The 27,344-nt window shown below is 35.6% G+C and overlaps 1 protein-coding gene across 4 annotated transcripts in view; it reads left to right on the top strand.

Annotated features, from left to right (window-relative positions):
- The first annotated feature begins 15,361 nt into the window (after positions 1–15,361).
- LOC132029960 (TATA-binding protein-associated factor BTAF1) overlaps positions 15,362–27,344 on the top strand; it is a 39,313-nt gene continuing 27,330 nt past the window's right edge. Inside the window, exons 1-6 of one of the 4 annotated variants that reach the window (XM_059419383.1) lie at positions 15,362–15,536; positions 15,740–15,934; positions 16,664–16,758; positions 21,407–21,621; positions 21,844–21,898; positions 26,909–26,990. In XM_059419383.1, the coding sequence (XP_059275366.1) occupies positions 15,883–15,934; positions 16,664–16,758; positions 21,407–21,621; positions 21,844–21,898; positions 26,909–26,990 (499 nt within the window). In that variant the 5' untranslated portion in view covers positions 15,362–15,536; positions 15,740–15,882. Of the gene's footprint in view, positions 15,537–15,739; positions 15,935–16,663; positions 16,759–21,406; positions 21,622–21,843; positions 21,899–26,908; positions 26,991–27,344 lie in introns of those variants that run through there. The other 3 variants (XM_059419382.1, XM_059419384.1, XM_059419385.1) reach the window with 3 other exon arrangements.

The following is a 27,344-nucleotide window of genomic DNA, read 5'->3' as shown; positions in this document are numbered from 1 at the left end:
CTTCAATTACCGACCTCGTTCTCGACGACAGATGTCTACACGGACACGCGGGTAAGGAGTGAGTTATACATAAATATAACCCGGTAAGATCCTCGATCCGCCACTTCAAATACCCCGGAACAAGTGTTAGAAAATACAAACACACAATAAGCACAAAAATATTATGCGCATAAACATATCATTATATAATAGCAACCAAGGTCCAAACCACTGTTTGTCAAATATATTATACATCTCAACACAATTTACACTACGAACCGTTATAAGTGGCAATTAAAGAATTAGTCAACACTATGAATCCACGGCAACATACACAATGTGCCAAATATGTCAGGAAGCATACACAATGCTAAGGGAAGCATACACAATTCCCCAATATCATCAGAAAGCATACACAATCTTAGGAAGCATACACAATGCCCTAATATAATCAAGCATACACAATGCTAAGGGAAGCATACACAATGCCCCAATATCATGGCTCACAACTATATCACATCACAAAATAATTTATAAAGAGAGTTTTGGATTATTTGAAAATAAAGTATATGCGGTTGGCCTTAAGGACCACCGATTCTGCCAAGCACATGCTCGCCCCAACACATGGACTAGGCAGACAAAACATATTTTTAAAATGAGTTTTGAAAAGCAAGTACCCAAAGCTTAAAGTCTCACTTACCTCAAATTCACAATTCAAGCACACTTCCCAATAAATCAAAACTGCATTCTCGAGTCTCCGGATTGCCTCAAACTACACAAAAACGGATTTAGAATGGTCAAAACCCTTAGGGTAAATCACTTCTATATTTTTAGAGGCTTAAACGGTTAAAGTCAAATTTTAAAGGACGAAAACGCCCTCTGGTTGATGTGTTCAAAACCCGACAAGACTTATGTTTTCGGAAAGGCCTTAACGAGAGGATTCCAACGATGTATAGAAGTCTAAAATTCGACGCTATTTGCCCTCTCAAATCAATGATTTTGGTTGAAGAACCCTTAGCCTAAACTTTCTCAATTCCTCAAAATATCCCCATGTTTTCACCATAAAGATTCACCCATAATTATGTAATAAACTTAAATAAAAGATTAGAGTCATTACCTTGATGATTTGGGATGAAAGTTCTTGTTTTTATCCTCTATTTTCCTTTCTTTTTCTCCCTTTCTTTTCCTTTGTCTCATTGGTTTTTTTTCTCCTTCTGTTGGCACGTTTCCCCTTTTTTTTTCTTTCAGCAATTTAGTGATTCACGTCTGATGGCTTAGCCATCAGAATTTTAAAGCCCCCCTTTTTTTTTCCCTTATCCTTTTCCTTTTTGGGCTTGGCCCACTAAATTGCTTCTTTTTCTATTTTCTCTTTAATTCTAATTACGAATTTCTTTTCTTTTAAATTCCTTTTAGCTAAAATTACCAACTAAACCCTTATTTAAAAATTGGGTTATTACAAATCCTCTATCGTGTGGGCTTGGCTTTAGGATTCATACTGAATTTTGAGATCTATATTTTTACTTTTTTAATTGTATCATAATGTAGCAAAGACTTTTATTTCGGGATCTTTTAAGCTCTCGCCACATCTTAAAGCCATTCGTAAAACATTTGACTATTCTAAATTTCGTCAAAATTATATTTGGCCTTTAATTGATTTTAGGTAAGCCTCAATTCTATTGTTCTTTGTTAAGGACCACGTAATAACTTTACTCGTGTGGTTGAAAAAATAGGTGGGCTTCTTGGAGTTTGTTTAAGATCTTACACAGGTACACATTTGAAGTTCCTATATTCTGGAAGACTTGAAGTTTCTCATTGTTTTTTCCTTTTTTTATTAGTTACCTTCTCATTCCCCCCCCCCCCCTCCTCTCTTTATGGTGGAAATTCTTAAGCTAGAAATATTGTAACGTTGTATGTGGTATCACTTGCTAGATAATTTTTATACAAGTTGCCTGCTAATTTTTTTTAACAATATTTTTCTAACTTCTAATATACGCCTCTATCTTTGGTTTGCTGTCAGATACCTCTTTGCCATTTTTGTTAGAAGTTGATATGCAAAAATTACAGTCAAGAAGAGAAGTCATGTGAAGAGGGTGTCATCATAGTCTATAGAGAATCCAGTTGCTGCTTTGTTTGAAGGCTCGCCAAGTGATCATCAATAAATTAGTGCAGTAACTAGTCAACATTAGAATTTATTTATAGTTGGCAGTCTTAGTTTGATAGGAGAAAAAATTGTATTCTTTGGGAACCATTATGTAATGGTGTTATGATATATTAACAGATATAGTATGTCGAGTGGCTCTTTCATTTTGATTCAAAATTCTTTGGTGGTGTATGACTTGTATATCGAAATTGTACATATGATTATGGTATTAGGTTAGAATTTTTTCAGTTTACAAAAATGAAATAAAGAAGTTATTGATTGGAGATGATTTCCGACATTTCTTTGTATGTGTAGCAACTATTGGTATGATTTCCTGACATTTGTTTATATGTCACAACTAAATTGAATTAAAACTCAAAACTTGTGACATTTAATAAAAGTCATAAATAAATGTCACTAATTATTTTGCCGACATTAATTTAAATGTTGGAAATTTATTGTGACATTTTTTAAAATGTTGTAAATCAATTACCTACATTAATATAAATGTCGAAAAATTCCCGACATTGATATTTACGACATTTGTAATAAGTGTCAAATAAAAGTCGCTAAGTGATTTTGCGACATTTGTGGCACTTGATGCGACATTTATAAAATGTCGCCGTAGGCCTAATTTCTTGTAGTGACGCTTGTTGCATTCTTTTATGGATGTAGAGTATTAGACAGGTTCCATTCTTTTCCCTCGTGATCAATTGGCGAGGCTGTTGTAGAGTCATTCCAGGGTGAGCACGATGACGGCCGTTGCCCTGATGTTCTTTCCTTTACTTATTTGTCTTACTCTTATTTCGAGACAGTTGTTTTATGAGACTTTATCATCTTTCAGACTCGTAGTATATAGCTAGTGCTCTTGTACGACCAGACCAGATCTATGGGATTGTATTTAGTATTTCCGCACTTTATCTTACGTGGATGATTTGAGACTTATTCTATATTTATTTCTTCCGCCTTTACTTACATTGGTTATATCGGGATAAGGGTTCGCCTATCGTAGTGGGAATGATAGGTGCCCGCACAAAGATAGTAAAATGGGTTGTGACAGCCACATTGAAATAACTGCACTTTGAGGTGTTGAGGACCCATGCCGTTGCATTTTATGATAGCGTATGTCCGACTTCTTGATGTCATTTTAATGAAAGTGCACATTCTAGCTTTTCTGCTTTTCTACTTTTCAAATTAAAATATCGTTGAACAATTTAACTTTTTGCAGTTTAACAAGACTTCTGGGGAAAAAAAATTAAAGAAACAAATCCTTTTAAGCTTTGCTTGGAGAATTGGAGAGTGTAATTACACCCTCTCAATTACACCTAATTCCCACCTAACTATGTAATTACTTGGTCAAACAAACAGGCTAAACTGTGTAATGACACCCAATTACACCCAATTCCAATTACCTGGGTGGCTTTCCAAACAGACCCTAAAAGTGAACTCATGCGATCCTGTCTTCATATTGATCCCTCGTACCAAATATCACAACAAGAAAAGAGGGATCAAAATTGGTAATAGAAAAAAAGGGTTATAAGCTAAATTAAAGTTACTAATCATGAAACAAATGGTTGGTTTACTTACAAATCATGCAAGAAGCAAGTATGGTTTTCTAGAGATGCTGTTTTGAAGTTCTTTAATTTTCATTTATGTTCGAGAGTTGTCCAATATAGTGCACGACCTTTTGTTCTTTCTAATTGGTACTGGCAAGGTGATGAACATAAGGGCCATACCTGTTGGGTTTTAGATGATATAGTTTTCATATACAAATTAGCATCAGCTTATACAATCTTTGCTTGTGATTAGAGGAGTTTTAATCTTCACATAAAAGTCAGAATTAGTTAATATAATATTTGATTATTCTTTTTCATTTTTTCCTCAGAATTAACATCTATTTTAATTACGTGGGAGTGAGAATGTTGAATAAGAATATGCGTATTAGTAATACATGAAAAATACTAAAATGAAAATATTAACCCTCGTGTTAATAAGAAACCTTTTATTTACTAAAAAAAAAGTAAATAAATATTTTAAATTATACATTATATATCAATATGTAATATATCAAATTGAATATTTAACATGAAATAATCATTGCATTACTCGATCTCTATAATACTAATCCCTATATTATCGCCCACATATTATTAATTTCTATATTACTAATTCCAACATAACTTGTCTCTAAATCAAACATCAAAGATTTAATTGATTTGATCTTCAAAGTTTTTGACGGTATAAATTGTAAGCTCTTTCTTAGCTCTCCACCTTGAATTTTAAAATAGTAATGTTATGCAGTATTTTTTTGATAACTGCACTTCCGTATTACCAGGAAAATACAAGCAAAGCTTAAAAGGATTTAAAACTCCGATGCTATGTACATCCAAGCAAAGCTTAAAAGGATTTGTTTCTTTAATTTTTTTCCCCAGAAGTCTTGTTAAACTGTAAAAAGTTAAATTGTTCAACGATATTTTAATTTGAAAAGTAGAAAAGCGAGTAAAAGTTTTAATGTGCTCTTTCATTAAAACGACATCAACAAGTCGGACATACGCTATCATAAAATGCAACGGCATGGGTCCTCAACACCTCAAAGTGCAGTTATTTCAATGTGGCTGTCACGACCCATTTTACTACGCCGTGCGAGCACTTATCATTCCCACTACGATAGACGAACGCTTATCCCAATATAACCAATGTAAGTAAAGGCGGAAGAAATAAATATAGAATAAGTCTCAAATCATCCACATAAGATAAAGTACAGAAATACTAAATACAACCCCATAGATTTGGGCTGGTCGTACAAGAGCACTAACTGCATACTACGAGTCTGAAAGATGATAAAGTCTCATAAAACAACTGTCTCGAAATAAGAGTAAGACAAATAAGTAAGGAAAGAACATCCGCAACGCGTCGCGCATCGTGCTCACCCCGGAATGACTTCTACGCCCTGCGCCAATTGATCACGAGGGAAAAGAGTGAAACCTATCTAATACTTTGCATCCATAAAAGAATGCAACAAGCGTAGATCAGTACAAAATAACGGTACTGGTAGGTATCATCGGCCGACTAAGCATAGCTAACATAATTTAGACAATAAGGCAGGATAGGCAGATAAATCAACAAGTATAAGTCAAACGCAATCGAAGCCAAGTACACATCATCGCTTAAGTAGAGCATCTAATCCCAAATGTGTCAAGTCTCAATATATCAAATCCGAATCCAACATCACAAGTACGTCACAAGAATATCAAGTACATCACACGGATATCACAACAGAAACCAAGTGCAATGCAATGCAATAATGTATGAAATGTATATGCAATGCAATGCTGTAATGTATGAAATGTATATGCAATGCAATGCAGTGTAATGTGTACACATGTACTCCAGTCGGAAATATTGATGTCTCGGTAGAACAACCCATGGGGGGCCCGCGAAGTCCACGTACTATGTCGCTCCGTATCACACAAAGATAGAGACGACCTTTCGACCCTTCACGCCTGCCGACCATCCCGTATCACACAGCATAGAATGGTCGCGCAATTAGTATAAAACCTCCTAAATATTTCAAACAACATAGGCCATATCGTCACCGCCCTGTCAAATGTGCCTTATAGATATATATGCAAGATGAGCGCTCAATGTACATTCAAGTATGCAAATGACAACAACAAGATCTCTTATCACACTCATTCCGCTCCGATACATGACCTCGGATCACGGACTCTCTCTCTTTAACACAATCCACGATTCCGAACAACTATCTGGATATCGTACTACTCATATCACTTGCATGCAACCGAGCTCAACTCATCACAAGAGCCCATCAAGTACCAACAATGTATCAACAAAGATATTATGAGAATGTGTGCAATGCATGTGCCAACATCAAGAATCAGGTCAATCTCACAAGTACCAATATGGGTACACCAACAACATATCAATATCACAAGTACCAACATGGTACATCAACAACATATCAGTGTCACAAGTACCAACATGGGTACGCCAACAATATCATGGGAGACTACACAAGTCATACAGAACCCTATCCTCGTATTAACATCCACCCGTAAGATACTATAATATCACAATCAAGATGGAACAACAATTCCCAATATCTACTAATATCACGTGGCATCAAACCAACACAATAAAACAATCAAGTCATAACACAACGAGGTGGCTAGCCCCAATCACACAACAGGGCCCAACCTAAGGCAATATCCAACCCAACTTCATACCCGAAGGTTTACATGCTTTCTCCGACAATATAATCTAAATATATGCTTACTACATGGTGTCTCACCAAGGGTAAACCATAACCTACTTGGAACGCCGAACAACAAAATCACGAGCCACGAGCTAATTCCTTGCCCTCAAGGTGAGTCTCCACACAATCAAACTCTAATCAAATATAGATTCCATGTAAGAATACGAGAAGAACAACACCCATATCACATATTCTATTCGGTCAAACCCGCTCTTTAATTTAGGAAAACGGGAATCAAGGGCAAAACGGAAATTTTATGATCAAAATACCAATTTCAACATCAATTAACCCAAACCCATCATTAAAATCAAAGGAATGTTCAACTAATCCTCAAAATCCTTTTTATATGAAAAACCCCCCAATTTGGGTCTAAGAACCCTAATTTTGATTCAAGAATTTCTATGAAATAGTCATGGGTTATTGATTACTAAGCATGGAAACATGATAATCTATCATGAACATCAACAATTTCATTATTAAACTCCATCTATTCATCAATTTCAATTTTAACACTTTTTCTCCCAAACCCCACGAAAACCCTCTTTGATTCTAGTTATTATTAGGTTAGAATCATGTTTAGGAGACTATAATAACAAGATATAGGGCCAAGGCACTTACTCTAGGACGAAAATGGCCTTCTAGAGCTCCAGTCGCCTCCAATATTACTCTCAACGAATATAGACCTTATGAGAAAGACTGAGGGTTTTATTTAATAAAAATACATTTTGGTGTGATATGTTTTATTAATTAAAGAATTATTTGATACTTAATTTAGAGAAGATGTTTGTCCAACGCCTAAATTCCTTCTAGCAGATGGATGAATAGCAAACAAATTTCTTTCCTTGATTCGTTATTTTCCTAGTGTCGACACTTCTTCTCATCATCCTATTCTTTTCCAACATGAACAAACAACTTTAACTCTTTTATTTTTAATTGTTTAAGATCGATTTTAATAATTTTGGAGACATATATAGTGACTATTTTGAGTGGTAATATATTGTTTTCTACTATTGCTCTCTTGTACTCTCAACCCACAGAGAGTATATTGTTGCATGTGAAGCAGTAAAATTGTTAGATTGACCAGAATCCTCATTTTGCTACCCACTATCTATTAGATAGTTGGAATGAAATCTACGGATGCATGTTGGTTAAGAATAAAAATATTTGAAATTTGCTCTCTCTTCGCCAAATATATGAAATTTGCTCTCTTGTACTGACAACCGTTAAATTATTTTGTTTTGTATACAAGCTAGAAGCATAAAAAAGATTCTCCACATATGTTGATACATATGATATGTGTTTGAACGTGTATATTGAGTTGAAGAAAAATAATCCTGAGTTTAAATAATTTTCACTATGTATAACATGTTATGCTCTTGACATACATGCTATGGTTAAAAAAATGAATGTTGAATTGAATATGATTTTATCCCAATTTATGATGTTCATACACAGTAAACAAAGATTGATATAGTTCCATCGATTGAATATGATAGCGAATACCACTTTTAGTTCAAAATTTTGATATACATAATGATTACATTGTATGTATGCTAGCATAATGTGTCTCAAATAAATATGTGCTATTCGTACTGATATACATTAATATATATATATTTCATTTCAACTGCACAATAGACAAGTATGTATACTAACAATCTTTATACATATTATTCCAGCTATACTTACTAACAAATATAGCCATATTTTTTTCAAAACTTTGTATACTGATAAGTGCGAAAATATGGAATATTTTTTTTATATAGAAGATCAGTTTTGATTGGAAAAATTTAAGAAGATGGAATGAAAGATATGAATAAAATAGAAGAGAGAGACACATCTATCGAAAAATATGTCGTACATTTGATAGAACATTTGTTTTAATAAGAGAGATTTAAGGAGATTAAACAAAAGAGATGGAAAAATGAATAAAAGAGTCACAAATGGAATTAAAGGAGAGGAAAAAATGTGGAGAAGAGAGACATGAATAGAAGATCAGTTTTGATTAGAAAATTTTAAGAGGATGGAATGAAAGATATGAATAAAATAGAGGAGAGAGATACATCTATCGAAAAATATGTCGTATATTTGATAGAACGTTTGTTTTAATAAGAGAGATGTAAGGAGATGAAACAAAAGAGATGGAAAAATGAATAAAAGAGTCACAAATGGAATTAAAGGAGAGAAAAAAATGGAGAAGAGAGACATGACTTTGAAAAAAACAGAAGCTATAAATTAAGACAAATACTATTAAGGAAAGGAAGGATTTTATTAAATCCAAAAACCCAAAAGCCTGTTATAAGTGTGGCAGAGTAGGTCATTTCTATAAAAATTGTAAGGTTAAGGACAAGATTAAAGCCCTTAATATAGATGATGACCTTAGAGAATCTTTATATAAGATCTTATTAAATTCGTATCCGTAATCTGCAGGATGATTCCTAAGGAAGAAAGTGATAGTTTTTCCAACCCCTCTTCAAATGAAGATATTAGTTGTTAGATGAAGAGAGTTATATCTCAACCACCTCAGACGATTTACTTAGTGTCAACCATGCCAAATAAGGGAAACCTTGTGTCAAAACCAAGGAAGACGATGAGTTTTATAAACTTGTTTCCCAATTCAAGGAAAAACAAATTCTTCAAGTTTTAGATGGTAATAACCTCGTTGACCTCCTTTAAATATTTACAGACAATCAACACACTGCTCCTTTTATCCCCTTTTACCTTTCATGATAAATTAAGCTAAACTCATAAAAAAAAAAAAAAAAAGCATTGAAATCGATTTTTATCGACTAATCAAAATTGCCTTCCAGATCTATAATTTTCAAAATGTCCAATATATATACATTATCTGGACCTTTTGAATAACAAAATAAAGAAGATCTTATGAAAATTGAACATATTAAGGAGGTCAACGAGGTTATTACCATCTAAAACTTGAAGGTCGCTTTCAATTAATCGGGAAACAAGTTTATAAAACTCATCGTCTTCCTTGGTTTCACACAAGTGTTTCCTATTTGACATGGTTGACACTCATCATCTGAGGTGGTTGAGATATAACTCTCTTCATCTAACACCCTAATATCTTCATTTGAAGAGGGGTTGGAAGAACTATCACTTTCTTCACCAGAATCATCCTCTGGTTCTGGATCTGAATTTAATAAGATCTTATATAAAGATTCTCTAAGGTCATCATCTATATTAAGGGCTTTAATCTTGTCCTTAACCTTACAATTTTTATAGAAATGACCTACTCTGCCACACTTATAACAAGCTGGGTTTTTGGATTTAATAAAATCCTTCCTTTCCTTAAAGGCCTTTTTTGCGCCTAGTTCTTTTATGTAGACGCTTCTCCTTCCATAGTTGGAAATCTTTACGCTTCTTTTTTATGCTTTGCGAGGCTTCTTAGAAGATTGTGGAATATCCATACCAAATTGTCCACAAAATTCTCCTAATTGTTGTCTTTCATTAAGACCATGGCGCTTGATCCGCCGGGGTCGAGCCTAATCTCATTACATAAGGCTAATCCTTCCCGCATACAAGTACCAATTAATTTACCATAAGTATAATTATCATAATTAATACTTCTTTCCCTTTTCGAAGAGTTTTCCGACCCTTTCGCAAAAAAAGAGGAGGAGTCCATCTATGAATTTGGACTTCCAATGAGAGTCATTACTCTCTGGTAATTCCATGACCCTGCAAAGGAAAACGTCTTTATACCACCTAAATGAGGTTACGGTCTTGCATCTAAGATTTTGAAGCATGGTGCGAATAGACTCATTATTATCTGTCCATCTTCCTGAAAAATGTTCAACAATATTAATAACAAGTGTATAAACTATATTAGCAACAGGTGCTTCCTCTTCACCTTCTTGCTTAATGCTTAGAATAAAGTATTGTATCGCCGCACATTACTTAAATAATTATCCCACCAACCTTTTAATTGTCCAAAGGAAACCAAATATAATCATATCTGCAATAACTCTTTCAGAATTTTTATGAACCTTGCAGATAGTGCTATACATTAACATTCTATGAATAGTGCAATAAATTTGACGTTCACTATAACCATCAATATTCCATTCATATATTTCCTTACCACTATAACTGTTGGAAATAACATGTTCATGCTCCTCCAATAAAACATCTTAAGGAGTTGGGCGAGGATAGTAGTACATCCTCTGGGTAGGCTTGACAAAGATAATATTCATCAATTTTATTAATATCCGATGCTATGCGTGCCTTATAGTCAATATCGTACAAATATTGATCATCCTCTCGCAATTAAAGGACTAAGTTTTAAACCTTTAAACTTTTCGTCTAAAAGGTTTTCCAAATCTGATAAAGATTTTAATTTAAAATCATGAATTTCAGGAGGAGGCTGTATACTTGGAGTAGCAACAACTTCCTTCTGTTTTCCCTTATCAGAAGTAGGGGTCTTATTAAGACTGTTTAAAAGTTTGTCAACTTTTTCATGAAGTGAAAATATCTGTTCACTCAAAATATTCATATAAACATTAGTATAATTTTGTTGCCTTATCATATTATTAATATGATGTGTCATAACAGTTAAGGCATCATTTTCAATTAATTTTGAAAAAGCTGAGAAATGTAAACCTTTTCCCATGCGAAAAGATGCTTGTGGAGGATATACACTTTGAACCTTTTCTCCACTAGGTAATGTAAAATCTCTTTCTATGACAGAAATATAATTAGCAAAATACTTGGCCATAAACCAAGGAACAAAAGATATAATTCCGATTTGCCGTTGTAAAAGATCTTTATAAAATTCTTCCCCGGAAAACAGCTTGTTTCTTCCGGTTTAAAATTATCAAAAAACCATTTTCTAAATGTTATCCATTTGTGAGTATAAAACTCTTTACCGATTTCTAATCTCATGCGATCCCCGACTAAAATCAATCTTTTGACTGATCCATTAAATATAGGAAAATCCATGTCCTCGACTCAAATAATTTCGGTCTTTAATACCAGTTACAATATTATTCTGGTTAATATTTAACTTATCAATTCTATTAGAATCATCATCTCTTATCTGAGAAGTAGATGCTCTTGATGGAGTCTGCACAATATAATCAATAGGAGATATATAAGATCTGTTAGAAGATAAAGATCTAGGTATGCTAGACCTAACACTATTATGTTCATCATCTTCTAATGTAAGTGTAGGTTCATGAAACCTCAATTTTACTGTCCCATCTGGGATCTGTTCAATTTCTGATATTTCAGTAAAAATATTTTGAGGAGGTGTCGCTCCTTCAATGACCCACTCTTTAGGGAAATCTATTTCATCCCACTTGATAGTTCTTCGTCATAATTTTGGATTTACCAAAATTAGTTTCTATTAAAATAGTTTCATTTTTAAAATCCATGATCTTACACATAGGATTCATGGTATATAATGGTTTATAATAAATTCTATACCGTATGCATATTACTCGTACCTGCATATAATCATAACCATGCAATTTGATACTTAATATTAAAGCATCTAAAGAATTATCATCCTTGCAAAAGATACCTCGCAAGTTAGATAAGCATTAAAATAAACTGTCCATAAGCTAAACTTGTTTGGACAAATTCCTATTAGGGATTTCTTCCGAGCTTTCTATTTCTTCCATCTCTTAGAGTCAAAGTATAAAGCTCTCTGGTAAACCTCTTAAAGTTAAAGGTTTAAATGCAACTTGTATTAACCCAATATGCATAAATCGATGGGTTACCCTATAAGGGGCAAGATCACTGTCAGATAATAGTCTAAAAGTAGCATGATCATTATCTACAGTCATAGTTTCTTCAGTAGTTTTTACTACTTGTTTGAGACCTATTTTCTCAAAAGTACCCATTTGGTAAATTGTTCTGGGTTCAATTTTAGGAATCGTCCATTTATTAAGGAGATCCAGTTCTTGAGGAGTATCATATTTCTCTTTTTTACTATTTTTAACAGTTCTTTTTCGATTTATAAAATTCATTTTATAAGATTGTTGAATTACATCACCTATTACTACTGAATTACCATGGCTCTGATACCATAAACACAGCAGGATCTGTCTTATTAAAACAAACGTTTAAAGGAGAGATTTAAGGAGATTAAACAAAAGAGATGGAAAAATGAATAAAAGAGTCACAAATGGAATTAAAGGAGAGGAAAAAATGTGGAGAAGAGAGACATGAATAGAAGATCAGTTTTGATTAGAAAATTTTAAGAGGATGGAATGAAAGATATGAATAAAATAGAGGAGAGAGACACATCTATCGAAAAATATGTCGTCTATTTGATAGAACGTTTGTTTTAATAAGAGAGATTTAAGGAGATGAAACAAAAGAGATGGAAAAATGAATAAAAGAGTCACAAATGGAATTAAAGGAGAGAAAAAAATGGAGAAGAGAGACATGACTTTGAAAAAAACAGAAGCTATAAATTAGGACAGATTTATGGGTCATGACATATGGGAAATTTCATAAATGACTACAATTTGAGGGTTAAAAACCTGGCATAGCTACATTTTGCTTATTTACAGCTCGTAGCAAACAGCTAGATGGGTCCAGCGAATTTTTTATGGTGTATTCATAATAGGTTCTCGCTGTATTTATGAATACAACGAGTAAAATTCAGCTGTATTCAAATTCGACTATATTTCGTTGTATTCAATTCGGTTGTAATCATTCGTAACTACTTTTACATTGTATTCAACTTATTAATTTAAATTCGATTGTATTCAAAAAACATAAACGCAAAAAAATACACGGATATTCAGTTGTATTCAAAAGTCACTGTATTCATTTGTATACAAAAAAGTCTCGTTCGAAATACAGGCAAAAAATACATAAAGAAACACTCTATTTTACACTAAAAAAATAGCGAATACATTCAAATACAGTAAGATCTGAGATACAACAAATAAAATACACTCAGATCTAAGAAAAATTCGATCGATTGGCCATAGATTCAGGTCATAAAGACTACGGCGGTGGAGGAGAGTGTATTTATAAGTATATTTATGAGATACACTCTATTTCATGGTGACTGCTTCGGTTCAGATCTGAGATACACTCAATTCACTCAGATCTGAGATACAATCTATTTTTGTGGTGACTGCTCCGATTCACCGAAGCTAGAAGCTCCTCGCCGGAGCAGCGGAGAAGACGAAGGAGCGAAGAAGACTTGAAAAACATTGTACAAACTACTTCTAGGATCAGCCATGGTCCAGTATAAAATGTTGATATGCAAATTTTCTTCTATGGATTAGAGGAACTCAGAACGAAATAACAATTAAGGACCTCAATGTTTCACTATTTGGCTGGACAAGAATCTATGAATGATTAGTATAGCTATTCACTCAGATGGAAAGAAAGGCGATGGAGGAGAGAGAAAATGGAGGAAAATGAGGAGATTGTGAGAGAATAGAGAGAAAATAGTTTTTAATACTAAGAGCCCATTTGGATTGGCTTATAAGTTGATGAAAACAGCTTATAAAAATCGTTTTCAGCTTTTTTGAGTGTTTGGCTAGCCAGCTTAAAGCCATTTTGTGCTTAAAATAAGCCCAAAAAATTAATTAGGCTCGTTTGGCTTAGCATATCTAAAGCAACTTATAAGCTGCTTTTTTAAATCCCATCCAAACAAGCTCTAAATACAACATAATTTTACTGTACTAGTTATCTTATGTAATTGACATACAAAATTTAGCTATGATATATAATTTGGGTAAAGTATAGCTACTAAATATAAATAAGGCCTAATGTTCTCTATACCATGTAGATTTCCCTAAAAATAACGACCCAAAACGTGGGTTGGGACATTGGGCTATTTAGTGCCAACATTTAAAGGGTTTGCTACTTTCTGTCACTAATATCCACAAATTGATACACCTTTCCAGTTTCTCCATAAAACAATCTCTAAAATCAGTGTGATGCTTGTTGGGCGAGATAGGATAAGTCATTTGCACTTTTGGCCCTATTTTGTGCTGGTTTGTCCCTCAAATAGAATTTATGTCTGGCGAGGCATAAGTTCTCTAGGGATTCGACACAAGTTGTAGTGGATTCTTAAAGAAGTTATGCCCCGCTGGATATAAATTCCATTTGACGGGCAAAAGTTAAAGACCTGTCCATTTGAAGGACAAATTGTGTAATTCTTGTTTTTTGCGTGGATTTCCCTTCATATGGACTGGTCTTTAATTTTGCCCCTCAAATTGCTGGTCTTTAATTTTTTCCCTTAATGAAAATTTGTGGGCAAAAGTGTCCTTACGATATGGTCTACGAAATTAGAGATTCTAGGTTCGACCCCCAGCAGAGGCAATATATTCGATGTTTTCTTACTAGAAAAATAATAATTCGCAAGGCATAAGCTGAGAGAAACTTTGCCTTGTCCGGTATAAATTACGTAGGAATCGGATTATCCGATATAAGTTGTGTAGTAACTAATTAACAAGGTACAAGTTGGGAGAACCTTTGCCTTGTCCGGCATAAGTTTTGTAGGAATTAAATTGTCCAACATAATTTGTGCAAAAGAACTAATTCGCTCGGCACAACACAACTTATGCCGGTAAATTTAATTCCTACAAAAATTATGCCACATAAGACAAAGTTTCTATAAACTTATGCCTTGCAAAATTAGTTCATAGATAAGGGTAAGTGTTAGAGGTATTTTCGAGTACCTTTTTATTACAGAAAGCGACGAAAGACAAAAGTTAAAAACCAGCCATTTGAGGGACAAATTAAAGACCACCCCAGGACAGGATTCGTGCGAATGTCCACAGAATTTACCATAAGTAATGGGCCAGAAAACGCACAAGATACCAAAAAGTTGAAGCATATCATTATTCGGGCTTAGCCACTCAAGCCCACTGGGCCGAAAACCAAATACAGCTAACCAGGCAACCACGCCGTAAGCGGATCTTGAAATTCGGAAATGTTGGTAGATTCATCAATACGGGTCGGGTCAAAACATTAGAATCGCAGAAAATTTCTTAATTTTTTTCTTCTTCTTTGTATATAAAAGGATGCCTTTGCCTTTGCCTTCCTTTCCTCTTGTTATCATAAATCGAAACCCTCGTTTCTTCTCACTTCACTACCACAAACCTAATCCACAATAAGTTAAATTAGACCTCATTGTAGAAGATCCTTTCCCAGGTACGCTCCTCATATGTATCTACATTTCTATATGTATCAGTAGTATTCTTCAATTCATTATAATTTGTTGGCTTTACCCTAAAGTTTCTCTTAATTAAATCTCGTAATTTAATGTTGCATGTTAATCTTACGAATGTTTGTGGAAAATTGAGTTATTTTATTGTTGTTGAAACGTGAATTAATGATGATTAAACTGATTGTAGGTAAGTATGATTGTTGCATGAGTGACACATGCAAGTGAACCTGGTAATTGACTGGGAATGATATGTGATGATGGTGGCTGATTTTTGTTGTCTTATCGGAATTGTGAACTGACGTGGACGAGTAGGGTATACGAAGGGCAAGTATGGCTCAGCAGCAATCGTCACGGCTTAATCGCTTGCTTACTTTGTTAGACAGTATCCTTTGCATTTTATTGCCATGCTTTACTATATATTACATCTGTTTCGATTTATGTGGCTTGATTGGGAGTACGAGGGTAAAACTAGCTAATGTTTGGTGTGAATTCAGACATAGAATCTTCAATTTTTTTTTTTTTGAAATAAAATTTACGTATTTAGGAACTACATATATGTGGCTTGATTGGGAGTACGAGGGTAAAACTAGCTAATGTTTGGTGTGAATTCAGACATAGAATCTTTTTTTTTTTTTTTTTTTTGAAATAAAATTTACGTATTTAGGAACTACATAAAAAAAAATACTGTAATTCACAATAGTTAACAATTCAAAATATTTAAAAAGTATGTGAAAAAATTATGGTTAAAGAAAATATCTTATTTTTTTTTTGATGACATGGGAACCCGCAGCCGCTACCCTTTAGGTGCGCACTAAAGAAAATATCTTTTGACTGTTCAAATAGTAAATAAGACAAATAAATTGAGACGGAGGGAGTACACAGGCTTTGACCTCTTAATAGGAAAAACGGCGAATTAGGCTTTTTGTTGCTGGCGTATAGTCGTATACTTTTACTTGTATGCATATTTTCTGCCTTTAAGGAATCTTCTCTTCCAATACAGTAAAAACTTGCTATTGAACGAGCGGTTGCAACACATTCTTTCTGCTTGTAGTTTTGTAGTCTTGCTTTTAGTCTTGTTGGTGAGTTGATGTTAACTTTAACCAAAATTAAGCTGGCTCGACTCAGGCAACAAGATTGTCGGCAGCTAGGCAGATTGGTGATATAGCCAAATCGCATCCTCAGGACCTGAACTCTTTGTTGAGTAAGGTATGTCTTTATGTGCAGTTTTCCTCTAATTATATCAAAATTTGCGTTTCCTATCTCTGTGTTGCGGCAATACACTAGTTATGTGTATTGGAGTCAGAAGCGGTAATTTATCTATTCGAAGATAGAAGTCTTCTGGTTAAAAATCCTTATTTTCCCGAGTTCATGTGGAGTAAATTTATGAAATTTTTACGTTCTAATTATTTTCTACAGTTTAGCAGTATTCCGTGGTTTTAGATAGTGAGGGCATTTATATTTCTGAAGGAAGCAACTCTACTGGACATTACATAGTGATAGGTGTGGTTAATTAAATGTGTACTTTGCTGGTCAAATTTTAGCTTGCTTTTCCAAAAGTTATGGGCATAAACCCCCGGCAAAAGACGGAGAAAGTGCCTTTGTAGTAGTTCCTGTTGCATAGCCATTAGGTGATGTTAGATAGAAGGTTTCACATTTGATTGAGTTCTTGTAACGGCTAGACACACTTAAGATTCAGAAGGAACCTTCAGGACTGGGAGATGAAAGAGTTTCACAGTTTGATTGAGTTAAACGTATTGGCTAGACACACCTACCTAACAATTTGGCGAATGTATGGAGCTGGCAGGGGAGTGGAGATGGGTTATTCAGGGTTAGCTGCTTTTATAAGAAGTTAGTGAGAGAGGAATGTACTTTCCCCGATGATTTTATATGGATCCTTAGAGCACCGAGGAAGGTGAGTTTCTTTGTATGGTTGGCAGCTAGAGGTGCGATCTTAACTGCGGAAAATTTGGGAAAGAGGAGGATCAACTATGTCAGTTGGTGCTTTATGTGTAAGAGTGCAGGCGGGAGTGTTGATCATTTTCTTTTGCACTGTAAGGTGGCTAATCGATAATAGAGGGCGGCCCTCAATTTGTTATGGATGCAATGGGTGATGTCGGGCACAGTGAAGGAGGCGTTGCAAAGTTAGACTCATAGGAAGGGAAAGAGAAGACCAAGAGCATGTATTGTCCCCCCCCCCCCCCCCCCCCCCCGAAAAAAAAAAAAAAAAAAACCCCGGCAATCATGTGGGTCATTTGGAAGAGAGAAATAGGAGGGCATTTGCTGGGGTAAAGCAAGATTTTGTAAATTGCATAGTAGTGTGTTGTCTCTAGTTACTTTTTGGTGTACTTATGAGGTCCCTGTTTGTATAGAGGATTGAATCTCTTTTGTTGACAATCATATTTTGATGTGGGTTCTCTTCTTTTGCTATACGGCTTGTATACGGGGCTGTTTGTTAAACAACAAAAACAACATACTCAGTGTAATCCCACAAAGTGAGGGTCTGGGAACAGTAGAGTGTAGAGGCTGTTTCCGAAAGACTCTTGGCTCAAAGAAAAAGCAACCACATCAGTGCTGTAAAAAAAGTAACACTAGTAACGAACCCGTGGAAAAATACTAAATAAAGCATGACAAATAGTCTGGAAAAGAAAATAACGTAACTAACACAAAATCATATCGAGGTACAAAACACAACAGATAATAACAAGAATCAGAGGACAAGGGAGCCCCGAGACTTCCTTTTAGATATAGACTTTTCGTTCCGTACTGCCAAGGAAGGAATAGACTTTACAAAACTACAAGAGTAATAAGAAGCGTGACACGCACAACTACGTACTAGCCTAGTGCCCTGATCCGCGTCCTCCGCGGCCACCATGTCGAGAGTCGTATCTCGGTGAGTTGAAAGCTTGTGCCATATCCCGTCTAATCACTTTCCCAATCACCTTGTGACCCTACTTCTACCCTCACGGAAACCATCCATAGCCTACCTCTCGCGCCTCTAGCGGGGCATCCCGGCGCTCTCGTTTGGACATGCCGAATCATCTCGGCCACTTCTTCCTTCATCTTGTCTCACAAGAGACCCGCCTGTCCGGAATTTGTTCTAATCCTATCACTGCCATCGTGTGCCCACACACACATCTTCATACCTTTTCTTCGAATGTGGGAGTTAACAAGCCCGACACTCGCACTCTGACATAGTAGGTCTAACTACCACTCTGTAGAATTTGCCTTTAAGTTTTGGTGGCACCTTCTTATCACACAAGACTCCGGATGCAAGCTTCCCTTTCATCCACCGTGCACCAATACGATGGGTGACATCTTCATCAATCTCCCCATTTTCTTGAATAATAGACCCGAGATACTTGAAATTTCCTCTCTTCTTAATGACCTGGGTATCAAGTCTCACGTCCACGCCATCTGTCATTACTCCCGGCGAACCCTTTTCTGAAGTATTAAATACAGGTCTGCTCGGCTTTGAACCCTTTTTAGATTCCGAGTCTGTCTCCGAACCTCGACTTAGCGTTAACTCGCATGAGTCTCGTAATGAAAACAATGTCATCTGCAAATAACATACACCAAGGCACCTCACCTTGAATATACCGCGTCAAAACGTCCATCACCCCCATTTGTTAATAAAATTATTACCTTTTAAAAAAAAAAAATACTTGGTCGTTAATGCCTTTAGGGTAGCCAGAGAATAGGTGACGATTCATATAACTAAAAAGCATAGAAGAAATATTGAGCTGTGTACTGCGGCCTAGTGAGTTAGTAGCTAAGAGAGAAGAGACGATATTAGAATTCCATCTAGAATGCCCTAGGTATTACCTCCAATGTGAGGTTGCATAAGTTCTACAGAAGCAACCCAAATAGAATAGATGATTCTAGTGTTGTAACTGTATCAATCTAGAAAATTGCAAGAGTGACTTTGGACTTAAAGAGCTATATTTACACTGTTAGAAATTGTTTGAGCACGCCAAATTGCCTTTTTTTTTCCTTACCTAACGATTATAACCTAAAAATAAATTAGGGAACATTAAGAAAGTACCTAGATAAAATTGTCCTCATAATTAATGTTGAAAACGTATTTTGTTTTTGATTTGTAAGCTCGCATCTGGGGTGTTGTGCGATAAGAAGGTGCCCCCTATACTAAAGGGGAAGTTCTACAAAGCGGTGGTTAGACCGACTATGTTGTATGGGACGGAATGTTGAACAGTTAAGAAAGCTCATATCCAGAAGATGAAGGTAGCAGAGATGCGGATGCTGAGATGGATGTGCGGGCATACTAGGAGAGATAGGATTGAGAATGAAGTGATTCGGGACAAGGTGGGTGTGGCCTCTGTGGTGGATAAGATGCGGGAAGGGAGGTTGAGATGGTTCGGCCATGTGCTCCCTTTGCGTTGATGCGCCGGTGAGGAGGTGTGAGAGGATGGCGATGGTGGGCACGAAGGAGAGGGAGGGGTAGACGAAGAAGGCACGGGGAGAGGTGATTTGGCGGATATGGAGCTCTTCGGCTTACGAGGGACATGACGGTGATAGGAGGGGGTGGAAGTCGAGTATCAGGGTAGAGGGCTAGTGGGGGGCCGCGAGGTTTTCTTTCCCGTGTTAGGAGTATTATTATCGTGCTTCTATGTGTTGGGTCTTGTCTGTCTTTGCTGTTTTATCATGACTTTCTTGCTCTTGTTATTTCTCATTTTCGCATTGCTTTGATTTGCTTGTTCGTATCGGACTCTTTTCCCTTGTTTTCCCTTGTTTTCTTTTGAGCCAAAGTCTTTGGAAATGACCTCCCTACCTTCCAAGGTGGGGGTAAGGTCTGCGTACACTTTACCCTCTCCAGACCCCACATTGTGGGATTCAACTGGGTATGTTGTTGTTGTATTTGTATACAATGCTAAAAACGGTAAATTATAGCGAATTGAACATGACTTGAAAGCAATAATCAAACTGAAAATAAAACACAAGACTAAACCTAAAACCATTAGTAGATGCTTTAATGGCGGGGTCATGTAATACAAATGATTTTCTCTTCTTTTTTCCTCTTGCCTCACTCATCAAATGCTGTTCGGCTTTAGTTTACTGCTCAGTTTTTTCAAAAGGGTGACAGCACAGTAGGAACAACTGATCAGCTTCTAGTGGAATAAAATTTAGAAATATCTAAGAAGAAATTTTCCAAGAAAATAGTGGAGGGCGAGATGGTTATTGCTTAACAGTGGGTGTAGATCGTTAGGTTGCTATTCCTCAGTAGAACAGTAGTAAAAACAAAAATTTTGCAACAATAGAATAGGAGGAAGAAGAATGAGAGAGGAGTGTAGTGGAGAAGAGAGGAGTAAACAAAACGAAAAATAGAATATTAAGAGGAGAGGGAGAGAGGGAAAAAAAGATTGTAAGAGAGGAGGAATCACCGTATTGGCAACCGATCCACTACACGATCAACTCGCAACATTTTAATTCCTTTATAAACGACCTTATACGGCTAGGTCCACTGACGTTTGTGCCACACAATACTTCAAGGCCAAGGAAAAAGGACTTGGAGACAAAAATGGGGCCAAAACTGGCTTCTACATTGTAACTAGAGCCGCTCATCAATTAGGGATTTTGATAAAAGACGACTTTAGTGCATCTTATTTGTTTGTCAAGTGTCTTCTGCCCGATGTTTGGCCTGTAATTACTAGCTATCCATTGCAAAACTTTCCATTTATCTGGATGGTGAACTGTTGTTTATTGGTTCAGGTTGGTCATGTTCTTTCTCTTGCCTTCTTAGATTAATCTATTTGTTAAGTAAAAAATTTCTCTTGATATTGGATGGAAGATTGTTCTTCAATAACATTGAGTGGCCACCGTAATTCCCTTCTGATTGTAGGTTTCACAATATCTTAGGAGTAAAAAGTGGGACACCAGAGTTGCTGCTGCTCATGCCGTTGGGTCAATTGCTGAGAATGTTAAACATACAACTCTGGCTGAACACTGTTCATCTGTAGAGGCGAAAATGTCTGAAGCAGGAATCTCAGGCAATGTTGAAGAGTTGGTAGCTTGGCCTAAATGTTATCCTAAAATAGGAGGGACCTCATTTAGAAGGTTGCACATTCTGTATTCATCTTTCTTGATACAATATCATATACTGTGTATTTCTTTCTTTAGAAGCTATTTCGCTGCTTAGACGTCATATTCAATTGCTCTTTTTGTGTAGTTCAGTGGTATTCTTGTATTGTTAGTACACTTGATCTTAGCCAATTGGCTGAGAAAGGTATGGTATTCTTGCATTGTTAGATCACTGAGTTTTGTATATTATGCCTGCAGTTTTGAATTGAACAAAGTGCTAGAGTTTGGGGCTCTATTGGCATCTGCAGGACAGGTACTTTGTTTTTCTTTTGACCTTGTAAACCTCTCATGGTTCCTCAGTGTGAATGCGTTAGAAAAAGCTGTTTTGATAAAGTGTTGTTTATAGTTCTTTGAGATTTTTTTGGATTCTATGGCTGTATTCTTGGAGTTTGTCGATGTAACATTAAAAAAGCAGGTGTTTTCTCGATTTATTTTGGTTGTCTTATGATGAATGCTTGAAGCTTGCAGCACCCTACCTAATTCTATGAAAAATTGCATCCGTGCTACATATTATTAAACTCGGTAACGAGGACAAAATGAAGATGCAAAAGTTAGGTTTAAAGTTATACAAAAGTTAGGTTTAAAGTTTAACTCTGATTCGATTGAAAGCTTATTTATGCAATTACTAGATTGCAGATGATATTGTACCACCTCATCTTAGGGGTGCATCTTAATGAATTTATTAAAGTTCTTTCAAGTTCAGCGCAAATCTTGTATCTTATTGACTGGTCCTGGGATGCATACCTTATCTAAATATAAGGTTCTAGTGAGTTCTTTATGCTTGCATTTTAGTAAAGCAGTGTGTTTACAAAGTTCAAAGCACAATAAAGTGACAAGGTCCACGGGCTTGAAATGAAAAAGTAGAAGTAAAGCGCATGCTTCTTTAAAGTGAAGTGCACAATTTACGAAAAATTAAAAGTACTATAAATGTATAAAATTAGTACTATTATGATCAAATTTCAATGAAGATAACTAATTTTGACATCTAATACGCGATAATGCAGATATATTCCAGCTCAAAAAAATAATAATGCAGATATTAACCCAACTTCTCTAAGCGAGATTCAAAGAATCAAATCATTTCTCGTTGGCATCACTTTGTGCGTCACTTTTTTTAAATAGCCGAGAGATCTCTGAGGTCTTTGGCGTATGTTTCGAAATCCGGTGGATAATGAACCTGTTCCTCTACCTTTCTCGTCTTAGATACCGGATTTCAGGGGTTCCAACTCGGAGACCAAGGCCCTGGGAGCCTTTGTGCGTGATTGTTTGCAACACAGTTATGTGAAGCGCATGGATTCACACATGAAGCATTAACACCTTGTTTCGCAAAGCGATTGCTTTTAATAATTTTGATGCAAATATATGCGGGAAAAAAGGGACATGTTTGCTGTATTCGTACAATTGATTCGTTTATGTCTATAAAATGCTAATTGCTTATTGAATGACGAGCTTTGTTGTCACTTGCAAGCCCACACATGCATCATAGGAATGTTAATCTGCCTAGATTAGCCATTAGTCTGAGGATATAAGGTTGTGCTAAGACTCGCTTTACCACTCAAAGCCTTTTGTGGAGTGGATATTTGGGCAGAATCCATTTCGTCATACCCGCTCCTTTAGCCATATCAATGCTGGTGTAACCAGTTGTCCTTTCTTCCTAGATGCTTCTCATAGCTACCATAAGGATCCTTTTAAGACGCCAAATTCACAAGGGTATTCGTCAAGCAAAAGTCTGACAAACGCAAAGTAATGCAATGGGGAAGTCCTTTCCAAACAATTGGCATCTATGTATGGATGGGAGTATCTCACAATTCATCGAGGGTTTTTGTGACTTTAGGAAAGTCAAATTGGTAGATTACTATATGTTTGATAAGTCAGATTGGTATATTGCATTAGCATTTCACTTTGCTAGAAAGTTCCGTGTTTTTTCTGGCAGCCTTCTATTTCCATGCAACCTAAGAGGTTTTGACTTATAGAATTGTTCTATACATGGTGAAAAAGGTAAGCTGACCCAAGAGTTTGAGCAAAATGCTAGAGTATCTCTGAATAAAACTTTGTCCAAACTTTTGGTTTTGTAGAGAGTAGTTTAATGGGCAATCCTAGTGTGTATGGCAGCAATACTATTGTTGACCGACAAAAGGTGGTTGGCAATAAAATTCATGTTTAGGACTTTATTTTCCTTATAACTTTTGGTGTTGCTTTTGTTGACATCTTTTCCTCCTCTATGTCCTTTATTTTTTTTTATAAATTTCTGCTGTCAAAATTGATTTTTTATGTCAGAGTGAAATGAAATGTCTTTCTAAAAGAATAAAAGGAAAAAAAAAAAAAGAATAATAAAGTGATAAGAGTGGCAAGATATTTGAGCATTTTGGGCACATAAAGTTTTCCTATGAAATGTTTATTGAACTTTGAGCGGTTTCTTTTCGGAAATCTTTAATTACCATGGGCGACCTTATTTCCTTTTGAAATTGGTAACTGTATTCTATGTCATATGAGCAAAACAGTACATAGGTTGTACTGATACCATATTTACAAAAGTACTCCAAGACTACTGTTTTATGCCTATATTGAATCTAAAACATCAATGATAGTAGCAGTATCATCTGAGTAGACCTGATTACACCAAAAACAAAGCAGTAAAATACAATTCAGCTTGACGTGCTGCACACCATTCTCTATGCTATCAAAATACCTAGAGTTCCTCTCCTTCCAGATTGTCCACCATATGCTGGCTGGGACAATTATTCTCCATCTGATTCTGTTCTTGGCCTGCAAATCTGTTTCCTCCCAACTCTTTAAAGCCTCCGAGACCTTCCAGGCATGGTGCAAGATATACCTTTAAGACTTAAGAATATTCTTGAGAGCTGTTGTGTAAACTTGCAGTGAAGGAACAGATACTGTTGCTCCACAAAGGAAGCATCTGGAACACATGGTATCCCCCTTTTCATCAGATTATCCTGTGTCAAAATGCTTCTTTGGCTAAGAGCCCCACAAAACATGAAACTTTGTGTGGAATTTTAGTTCTCCAAATGTGTGGGCGACCTTATTTGCTCGAATGGAGGAGGACTAAATTGTGCTAAGATAGAAGTAATAAAGTTCTTTCATTCATTATTCAAAAATAAAAATAAAATAAAGTTCTTTCATTCTACATGAGGTGGCACAAATTTGTACTTATAAATAAAATGGTTATTGCATATTACCTCCTTTCGGTTTTAGTGACTTGATAAGGAAATAGGTTAATCATCGCATATTTTTAAAATGCCCCTTCACCATTTTGTCACGCTTAATCTCACTAGTTCCTTTATGTTATTTGAAAAAATGGAAAATTGCACATTTTACTGTACTAGAAATGGAAAATAATTAGCCTTCTATATTGGTCACCATTGAAAATCTTCACTTAACATTCAACCTTATGCATATTCCTTGACTTACCAAAAAATAAATTAATTCAAACTTTTACATGTTTCTCAAGTTTGATTGCTTCGTAATACTCCGAGAAACAAAAATATGGAAATATATAGTGTTCTTATCTAGTTTAAAAAAATTCTATAACCTGCACAATGATTTTATAAATATTTCAGAGAATTTCGATATCAATTTTAAGCTTAAATTTAAAATTAAAGGCAAATATGGCCCAATAGGTGGAAGGAGGATGATTTTAAACCATTTCCAATACTTTAGGGGCATTTTTGAATTTTGACTCTTTTCCGTCCTAAGTATGCGAATTTTGTTTAAATTTTCTTTAAGTTCGATATCCAAAGTCACATTGTGAATGATGTGTGTTGATCTTTGTACTTAAATGCTTTTTTTTTCCCTTTAAAACAAAGGGAGTATATCTTGACATGCAAATATGAAAGTCTTCCGATATTTTGGAAGAAAGACTAATGGTGTTTTTTGAGAAAGAAGAAGACTAGAATGGTGTTAAGCAGCACAAGTCAATGTTGAGGAATGACCTATGTTGCTCGGACTCTTCAAAAGTGTCAACGGATGCGTGTCGGATTCTTCAAAAGTAGTGTATTTTTGGAGAATCCGACACGGTGCGGCATTGAAAGTGAAGAGTCCACACAACTTAGGGAAGGACGAGTGGTGTTTTAATTGAGAAAGAAGAAAGACTAGAATGGCGTTAAGCACAAGTTAATATTGAAGAGTAAGTTGGTGGAGTTTTTCGGCAGCTAAGGGATGGTTAGCCTATTCCTAAGCTAACGGGGTTAAGCACAACTTAGGAGTGTCAGTGTTGGGGTAAATCACTAAAATTTTTAGAGCGTAGGGGGTAGCTAATCCATTTCCTTATTGCATAGAACGTTTCAATTCACTAAAATCAAAGGGGTGCAGAAGAGGTACAGGTTTCTTATATCTTGGAATTGAGTTCAGGAGCCTACTTAATGACAGGGTTTCTACTTTGACATGACAGGAAATGTCTTCTTTACTGAGAAATCATTGAAAGTGACCCTAATTATTGTTTCTTTGCTCATATTTTCTTTCCTTTTTTAAGTATCCTTGTAAACTGGCTAGTTAATGCCCCCTTTGTTAATAATATTCTTACTTGATCAAAAAAAAAAAAAAAAAAAGAAAGAAGGTATCCTTCTAATTTGAATTTCATGGTAGTTTTGTTCCTGAACCAGAATTATTACTTGAACTTGATAATCCAGTGGGAGGAATTTAGCTGACTTAAAAGATGAGGAAGAACTGCAAGCTTTATAAGTTAATCTTTTGCAGTAGCGTTGTCTCTGAAAATGATGTTTCAGCTCTGGAAAAATCTCATCAAAGGGTAGAATCTTAGTTGGTATCCTGTTATCTTCTCTTCACTATAACAATCATTGAGGCCCAATTCTGCTTAGGAAAATCTCATCAAAGAGTGATTCTTAGTTGGTATCCTTATATATTCTCTTCATTGCATCGATCCGTTAAGGACTAGGTTTGTGGATGGGAGAAGTGTTAGGTAAAAGGTGGTGCTGCTCATTCTGTCTTGTCTTTGGAGCAGTAATTGATTGAATTACCTGTAGCTTTAAATTACGGGAGGATAAGGAGACAGTTGATCCTCCATTTATCTTGGAGGTAGAATGATCCAACATAATATTTGTATTTCGCTGAAGACAAATGCACAAATTTACAGCCAATGTCCTGAATTCCAGAATGCGTGCCCTGTTTTCCTTGATTTAGTGATTTCTTTTTTCCTTTTCTTTCTTTTTTTGAATTTTGTTCTTTTGTCTATTTTGGAATTAATATGCAAGCGCATTACTCAATGCTTTGTATTGTCTTGATTCAGGAGTATGATATTCCTACTGACAATAGCAAGAATCCAAGGGAGCGGTTGGCCCGCCAGAAACAAAACCTGCGACGTCGTTTGGGTGAGTTCATATCAATTGCTGGCCAGCTGACCTATTTTGTTGAAATAGCTAATGATTTTTATGCCTTCTAGTCCATTTTATAACTAAATCAATAAGATTTCTGATTGAAGTGCTGCTTGTGTGTTAGTGGTATTGAAACTACTAAAATTGGTTGACTGAATAAACGGGCCAGAAAACTTTGCAGGGTGGGTAGGGGAGTGTTGTCAAATGATACAAAGCTGTGTTCATAGACAGGCTTTAATTAGATCTGCGATTAAACTAACCTTTCTTGGTTTGTTTTACCTTATCATTGTCCTGCTTTTGTTGAGGTTAGCCTACTTAGGAGAAGGTGAATGCATGCCATGGTTTGATTGG

Source organism: Lycium ferocissimum, chromosome 9 (assembly GCF_029784015.1).
Source record: "Lycium ferocissimum isolate CSIRO_LF1 chromosome 9, AGI_CSIRO_Lferr_CH_V1, whole genome shotgun sequence".
In the NCBI taxonomy this organism is placed as follows: domain Eukaryota; kingdom Viridiplantae; phylum Streptophyta; class Magnoliopsida; order Solanales; family Solanaceae; genus Lycium; species Lycium ferocissimum.
Note: the sequence above shows the minus strand (reverse complement) of the source record. Positions and strands in the feature narration are given on the sequence as shown.